Source organism: Polyergus mexicanus, unplaced genomic scaffold, assembly GCF_030449975.1.
Source record: "Polyergus mexicanus isolate NDT 795.1 unplaced genomic scaffold, iyPolMexi1.0 SCAF_13, whole genome shotgun sequence".
NCBI classification, from domain to species: domain Eukaryota; kingdom Metazoa; phylum Arthropoda; class Insecta; order Hymenoptera; family Formicidae; genus Polyergus; species Polyergus mexicanus.
Window position 1 is genome coordinate 7570094 of NW_027223333.1, and position 8549 is coordinate 7578642.

The following is an 8549-nucleotide window of genomic DNA, read 5'->3' on the forward strand; positions in this document are numbered from 1 at the left end:
AAAGAGACAAATCCCCTTTTTTAAATTAATTTTAGCAGCTATATGATAAAATCCGAAGAAGTTTCATAATTGACTATATAAATAATTATTCAATATTTTCATTGTCGATATATAGAATTTTCTTGAAGGAAATCTCAAAAGTACCGATATGCTTTCGATTGACATCATAGGATAGTGAAATTAAGTTCTGGTTTCCGAAACAACTCATGCATGAAACATCTGTACTGCTAAACGCACAGTTATATTTTACGGGATCAGAAAAAAATGCATACGCGAAGTAACATGACGGTACCTTCATCTAACCGTTGCGTGTGGAAAAACTCAATTTTCTAGCCGAGTGCGTCGCGTTCACGCGGATCAATCCTGCGATCCTGCATACTTATCGCACCTGTCCGAAAAAGGATTCGCGGAAGAATCGCGCGCGTGTTGCACGTTTACCTTGAGAAAGAGCGTTTCTTTAATCTTCCTCGTATAAACTATCATTTTCCGCATCGTTCACGCCTCGGGGCGTTTCGGCACACAGCATGAAAATCCGCCGCGGCAGATGAACAACCGTTCGTTCGTATATTTAATTCATTTCCGTTTTTTCTCGGGGAAAGGAGCAGTATCCACGAGGGGTAAAAGCGGAAAATTCCGTTTTAAACGGCGATTTTTTTGCTTATTAAGAACTTTACTGAACCACACGCTTTATATAAGATCGAGCTTCCCTCGCGCAATTTACGCAACGCGCGCGCTTGTCGCAATTAATAAACGCCGTATATATCCCGTGCAGAAATAAATCACCTCCGATATTATACAGGTATAGCTCACTATTATATATAATCTTTTGTCAAGTAAATCCTTCGACAAACTTGAAATCTATTTTTGATTAGCGTATGAAAATTATATTTATATCATATTTTATTAAAGATATGAAAGTGTTTATGGAATTATAATATTAAAGGTTGTAACTAAACTCGAATCTTTATTATCCAATACTAATACAATGAGTTCTCGCAGTAGAAATGAAATGGCATATTATATAATCGCGCAACAATATAAAAATATATATCTCTCTAATACTACCACATGCGCCTGGCGCGCGGCTTAAACGGTAAAAAGTAGAAAATATCGTGCACACTATCGTACACGTCGTGAACTATGTGATAACAAAGCCCGCGATATTTTCTATGCTTTTCACACGGAGCAGTCTATAAATGGACGCTTTCGCCATGTAGCGAGCGTACAAATTCTGTAGAAAAGAAGAGAATAAAATAAGAGAAAAGAGAAAGAAAAAACAAACTAATAAAAAATTATGAAATGTAAACGATATTAAATATATCTTTTTGCGTAAATAAACTAAACGTCGTTTAACGTGTTATTTGTACATTTGAATCTGACGGCGTGTCTCGTAGGAAACCTGTCCTCTTCTTAATATAACGCCTGTCGGGGAACAACTAAACAAAAAAGTAAAAAAAAAAAAAAAAAAAGAAATAATACAATACTGCAACAAATAACACTTGTCGTTAATCACGCACAATATCACCCGATAGGGCGATCGTAATGTGTTAACATATTTATCTCAGAATTACCTCAAAAAGAAAGAGATCTTTTCGCGACTCTGTTCAACGTAAAAGGAACATAAATTTAGCGATTGTTTTACAAAACACAGCACGTTTTAATACAGTAAATTCAATTGCGCGCTGTATTTCATCTCGGCACGCAAAATCTACGTTCGTCGTTTGCGTTAATTATCAATTTTTTTTCGTCATTGATATGGCAACAAAAAAGAATCCACGTTTGCTCGTTTGTAAAAAAATTATAACGAGCAATAAAAATATAATGGCCGCGATGTTTTGCTTTTGTTCTGCGGCGCGTGAAAGAAGTCAGCATCGTTAAACGCGGTCGGTACATTCTTGCGTTAAAGCGCATTCGTCCGCTTTAATCTCGATGTTGTCGCCGTTCATTTTGACAGGGGAACCGGACGTGGTAGTGTCGGGGCTGTCGTGTCCTGAATCGCTCTTGTTGTTATTCTCCTTATCCTCGCTTATCTTCTTCTCGTTTCTTGATTTGGTGCTTTTCTTCTCCGGCGTTCTACTCTTCGGTTTTTTCTCCGGATCGAAGTGACGCTCGAGGATAATCATCAAATCTTCTATTTTTTTCTCATCAACCTTCGGCAACTTCTCCTTCATCAAATGCTCCAATCCATCCTTCTTTGCGTTGGTCCAGGCGTCCTGAAACGTGAAATTCGCGCGTGAGAACGAAATTTCCGCAAATGTTCGATTACAACCATCGACGCGATCGATGAAGAAACTATTTATTTGATTATAAATTGAATCTTTCATAAGGATACAGCATCGTACAATCTCTTTACAGATTGAATCTCTTGTTTAGAGAACCAGTTTAACAAGGAAAATCGAGAAAAATCGGATTACATGCGTTTCCGTTTGATGTTGCTCGGCGTAAACAAACTCTGATTGCTAGCACGCAATTAATCATGCAGACACACTCACCTGTAACTCAGAGTACACGATTCCGGCTTCGGCAAGCAATCGCCGGAGGGGACTAGCGTGTTGACGTTCGCGGCGGTTCATACGGAACAAGGCGCTGAATATCGGCCGCAAATTGTTTTGCCGTTCAAATACCATTTTCAATTCTACAACAAAAGTTATGCGTTGCGCTGATTTCTGATCTCAAACACTTGCCAATTTAATTTTGACAGGTTAAAATTTGATGAAATTAAAAAACTTTATAATTTGATGCTTTGGAAAAATGTAGAATAAGATTGTCGTTTTATCTAGCGGATTTTTATCTAGCAAAATTAGAGTATTTTTAAGAAAATATAGCGAAAGTAATTGATCAATAATTACATATCATGTTATTATTAGATTATATTTTTATTACTAATAACAAAATAATTTTAAATTATTTTAAAATGAAAGGTATATCGGATTTTTTCTCGAAAATACGCGAAAATCTAGTTGTACAGTCAATGATACGTACCGTTGTGTTCCTGCTCTTCGATGTCAACAGGTTGCGCGAATTCTCGAATCAACTCGATCATTTTTTTTATAGCTGCATCATTGTCCGCGCTTTCGCTCGCATCTTCAACTTTAATGTTTTCGATCGAACACAAATATTGCGCTATTTGCAACGCCAGCGATGCTCTATCTTGCGCATTTCCCAGATTCATTTCCTTTGGATATATTTGACAATATTGAATTGTATTACTACTACATTTTTTCGATACATTTTTCTAACACACAATGTCAGTTGTTAATTCGCGAACATTCACTTTTATGGATTGAAATTTTATCAGTAAAAGTATATAATTTATTCAACTAGAAATAAATACTGATTTAGGTCAAAAAAGATTCTTCAATTATTTTCGATAAGAAATATCGCTCTGTTTATCGAAAACCAATCGATCAAAAATTTTGTTATATTTCTATCAGATTATGATGTTTATATGCCAGATATATATATGTATTTGTCATTGATCAGGATATGTCATTTTTCTCACCTTCTTCAGCAGCGTGCGTGATAAAGTGCGAAGGGAATAGATGTGTGCCATGTTCGCGCATTTGTCTTCAGCGATGTTGAATCCATTCGCAAATCCCTTGACCGTCTGTTTAAACCGATCGAGAAGATCGTACTTCTTTAATGATTCGAGTAACATAGCGGGGATGACTTTGCGCGGCTCGTGATAAACCAAAATTACACCGTCCGCGTTTCCTTTCATAGTCTCCATCCAGCTCAAGAAATCCGTCAGCGCGGATATTTCGCTCTTGGATTTGATTACCTATGTGAAAAAAAATAATTCATATATAAAAATGAATATATAAAAGATTAGAAATAATTTTTCTCCTATTTGTTATTCATTACAAAATTTTACATAATATCAATTAGAAAATTCAAAGAGAATTTACTTTTGTATCATTTCAATTCGTGAATTATTATTTCAAAAGATTTGTGCCTTCAATAATAAATTCTCTTTCCCTTTTACAAAACAGTATCGATACGTATTTAGTATTGCGACCTTGATTCATACCTCGTTGGTCTTACTGTTCCTGAGCACGCGGAATTTGCCGTTGGTCACGACCTTCATACTGTGTCGCTTTATGGCGGTCGGATTGAGATCCTTATACGGCATCACGTACTGGGAGTAAGTGGAGCTGGGGGTGTAGGCAGCTATTTGGCAGATTTCGTCAATGACCTTCTTACCGGTGGTATCCATGTCCCAGCCGACCAGACGATAATCGCCCGGTGCGATGCCCAACGTGCCACATGATTTTTTTATCGGATCCACTTCCGTCATCGTCGAGGATACCATCGCTCACAGAGTTACTTTCCTGAAAAGCGCAAACGTTTGCGTATTCTTATCTCGCCCTGATTGCCTCTTTTCTCAGCGTCGTCTTTACGCCTCCGAGGGGCCCCGAAGAGCAAGGAGATATGTGCGAGTCCCTTACTCTTTTCTCATCAATTAATCTGATGAAATAGATAAATGTAAAAAAACAAAAATAATTTTCTATGTAGATATTAAGAGATAATATTTATTTTAGATTATCAATATGCTTAGTAAAAATTTTATAAAAAGCATTCTAAGAAAAGATCACAAGTTAGCTTTTCATTAAAATAATTAATACAATTAATATTATTATATTACAATGTAGAAATTCTTGATCAATGATTTCTTCTTTCAATAAATTTATCGAAAGTCGCGGATGTTACTTTGGAAATTTAGATTCTCGAAGAAAGCTTCTTACAAGGTCGGATTCCATCTGAACATATGATCGATAGATAACAGTTTTTGTCACGATCGGCCTTGAGAGCTCTACAGCATGTTTCGCGAGAATGTAAACATTTTCTAATTGAAGAGGAACACAATATCGAAACACCGTTTGAATCTCTCTTGCCACCGAATACGTTATAATGATACAAATATTTCGAACTGTTTTGGCTCGTGTCCATTAAAATGTCGCATCGCTCCGCAAGTTTTCGCGACACGTTCTCCGTTACAAGAACTTATGAAATCATTCGATAAATCTCGAAATCCGTATAACTTTAAACCGCAGTAAAAAAAAAGAAAGTGTATTAAAAATTTGATAAAAATGTTCGTTTTTTCATAAATGAATTAAAATACTCATCTAAAACTCCATCAAAAATTAGGAATTTACAATGTAAAAAAAAATAAATTTTTCTTTATTTTCTTTATTTCGTTTATTATTTGTACGATAGTGCGAGATATTTATTATATAAATATATCCGCGTATTGTAATTTTTAAGATTCAACAAAGTATATATCTTAATATATACGTATCCGTTACGCGATCTCTCTTTCTCTACTTTGGAAATTTATAGAAATGACATCATTGTCAGTATAAACCGGATTTTACTTCGTGAAAATTATTCATTTCCTATTATAAAGATTACACATGCGATTTTATGCAACAATATGGTCGCCGATATAAAGAATAATAAAAAAGGAAATGTCTATCGCCAATGCTTTCACCTACATCTTTTAATTCGATCAATGTTTTCTCAATACAAATCCAGAGGAGTCGGTAGTTTCTATATAACTAGGTGGAAACTTATTTTATAGATAATTCCAAATTGTTTTTGAATCCATAATGAGACAACACATTATCCGATATTACAAATTACGAAGCTAAAAAAAGATGATATAATAATACTCTCGTCAATATAACAATTATCTTATAATTGAATAAAAAATTCTCGATCCGAAAGACTCGATATGTTTTTTGTACAAATGCGCTTTTATGATTAAAGTAAAGATTCTAACTTATCATCGGATTACGAAGCAGAGAAGAGGAAAGAAGCTGCGTGTAGCTAACAAGAATAGATCTAGTAGTGATAGTTCCCGGACATTCTGTACACGCGATCGAGCACGTTCGCGATGCATTACGGAAGCGACGTAAACGAGAAGGGAAAAAAAAAGAAAAAGAAAGAAAAGAAGCGAAAGATGTTTACCTACCCAGATTCACGCTCTCCGCTTCTGCTTCACCGAAGCGATCACGGCACTGCGATACTGTCGATGGAAGGTAGCACGCAAGAGCGTACGATTAAAAATTGCGACGCCGAGATTCGCGATATGTAGATACACACAGCGCAGAAATCGCGCGAGACACGCGCGACAAGACACAAATGAATAGAGAGACACCGCGAGAAATTCCGAAGAGACGTATCGTCTTTTCACGTAAACAGGCCGCGAATGACAATCGACGATCTTCCCGCGGCCACGTGGACGTCCTCTCGTTACGCCAACAAAAGACGAGATAACACGCGCATGCGGACGCATAAGACTCATCTGCAACGAACTGATAACGAGATGCGATAAAAGAATGTGTCGCGTCCTAGATGTTTTATCGAGACTGCAGTCCGTTAAACTCTCCAAGTTGTTTTAATTATATTTAAATGAATAAATAATGAATGCGATTAAATAAGCTATATTCAGAAATTCATGTTATCATATTCGACTTTGAATTTTTAACAAACTGAATCGCTTCTCTCTATTTAAAAAAATATCAAGATGTCAATAATATTGAATTATTATTGATCAGGATTTTTATTTGTTGTTTATTTATTAAGATGTTTAATGTTGAAATGTGAAGAGAATATAATAAATGATGATGTCTCATATTTCCGTTAAAGAAAAATATCATAAAAGAATCTGTTCTCTCTCTCTCTCTCTCTCTCTTTCTAACATCAGTATACAAAGTCACCGATCGAACGCAGAAGGTCGAAGAAACATATCGAACAAAGCTAGTTTTATTATGTTTAGTATTTGTTATATATATAGAGAGAGAGAGATCTTCCGATATATAATTCCATGTTGATCCATGACAAACATCTGAAGGTTAAATTTATATAAATAAGAAACGAAATATTTCTATATTCCGGTTACCGGAAAATTTATTTTAGATTATAATTAAAATCATATATATAATTTAATTACAATTCTTTAAGACATTTATTTACGTATCAGGACGGCGTTGTGTGCGTATAACTTTCGTGCATTTTTCTGCGGTTAAACGGAGATCTGTGATCTAGTCGTGGGATATCTAATCACCTGAGAGATGCATTTTACACGAATGATAAAACATATCGTTCTCTGTATAGCGTGTTGTTTACTTAAATCGCGTAAAAATGGCTATTTAGATATTATAAATCATATGTTACCAATTAACAGTTGCAAATTTGTACTTAATGATATGCGATATTGTTGTAGGCAAAGAGAATTATTCTCTTTCTTTCTTATATATGACTTTATCTTTTAAATAAAAGATAAAAATATTAAATTAGAAGAATATTGTGCATCGATGCGCGAGGCGATTAATCTATAATTAATGTAGGTTTCTTTTTTAAAGAACAACAATATGTGAGTTTATTACCCCGTATTCGAAAGCGAAACGATGTAGCTTATCAGATTATTTCAACATGTTTAGAGGTCAGTTTAATTTATAATGACAGAGAGACTGTGTATTTTTTAAATATTTGAAATTACGAAGAGATAAGTGGATCGGCTCTGTGAAATTCGTTTTATGTATCTGATCGCTATTTGTGCCATTTTTTGCAAACGGGAAAAAAGGATCTCTATCGCTATTCACGCGTACTTGCGCCGTTTCTCGCGAACTGCGTTTCTCGCATCGTTTCGCAAAATACCGTTAGCCACACTCATAGAACGCGACATGCATTCCAAATGCACGTGGTCATAGCGCGAGATACGGATAGATATTACATACCTATCGGTTTTTCTATGTGTAACGGCGTAATTCAACATTCACGCACTCGAATCACGTGTTATAAAGTACTCACCAATTTGCCTCTTCTTCTGATCTTTTCGCCTTCCTTCCGAGCTTCGTGTCCGCGATCTATGGTACGAGTAACCCAGGTCACTTATCGGTCGCGCGAGCGATACTGAGGGAGAGGCGCACGTGCCAGAGCGGCCCGCCGAGAACGCGCTCACGTGCGTCGCAGTGCGCGTGCTCGCCAGTCACATGGCCCGCGGGTCACATGGCCTGGCCACGATCGCGGCTAATTGACCGATTCGCGACGCTATCCGCGAACGTCGGCTCAAGTTACCGTCTCATGAATGGAGGTTTCTCTCTAGCTGTCGCTTGTTATTAGCGGTAATTGTCGGCGAGCGACGATCAGATGGATTCCTCGAAATACGGAAATACGAACGAGAGTGGAAATGAGCAAAGTATAATATTAGTAGCAGCAGTAGAAGAGTACGTATATTATTGTTTAGAGAGATTATACTTTTAAGATTAAGCACATATTGAATATTATGAGAAGCGGTTTAGAATATTATAAGCAGTTTTAATATATCTAAATATCCTTTATCTTGTTGTAATATGTGAAAAGATGAATATTTCGAAGTAAGGTGTAAAATTTTTATATTGACATCAATATTGAAAAGAAATGAGAATATGATATCAAAAATACAAGGAGAGAGAAAAAGTAATATAATATGCTTGTCTTTGACTTGCATTCGGAGTTAGCTTTCGGAAAGAAAATTTGTTGAGGTTAGCTAATAGTTTATCTAA

The 8549-nt window shown here is 36.0% G+C and overlaps 1 protein-coding gene across 2 annotated transcripts; it reads right to left on the reverse strand.

Moving 5' to 3' along the window:
* Positions 1-951: 951 nt before the first annotated feature.
* Positions 952-7924, reverse strand: Exu (maternal protein exuperantia). Of its 2 annotated transcripts, none has more exons than XM_070306163.1 (6): positions 7816-7924; positions 4031-4331; positions 3503-3781; positions 2983-3175; positions 2493-2635; positions 952-2213 (listed from the first exon to the last, which is right to left on the reverse strand). In XM_070306163.1, the coding sequence occupies exons 2-6, from the start codon at positions 4310-4312 to the stop codon at positions 1875-1877; spliced, it is 1236 nt and encodes a 411-aa protein (XP_070162264.1). In that variant the 5' UTR covers positions 4313-4331; positions 7816-7924; the 3' UTR covers positions 952-1874. The 2 variants fall into 2 exon arrangements, with proteins under 2 accessions (XP_070162264.1, XP_070162265.1); XM_070306164.1 differs by lacking the exon at positions 7816-7924 and adding an exon at positions 5975-6202.
* Positions 7925-8549: the final 625 nt, after the last annotated feature.

Excerpts from the sequence above, each read along its gene's own strand:
- Exu (XM_070306163.1), bottom strand. The coding sequence starts at position 4,312 with ATGGTATCCTCGACGATGACGGAAGTGGATCCGATAAAAAAATCATGT. Across the intron at positions 3,782-4,030 it reads GGAACAGTAAGACCAACGAG|GTAATCAAATCCAAGAGCGA; the intron begins GTATGAATCAAG and ends TTTTTCACATAG. Across the intron at positions 2,214-2,492 it reads TCGTGTACTCTGAGTTACAG|GACGCCTGGACCAACGCAAA; the intron begins GTGAGTGTGTCT and ends TTCACGTTTCAG.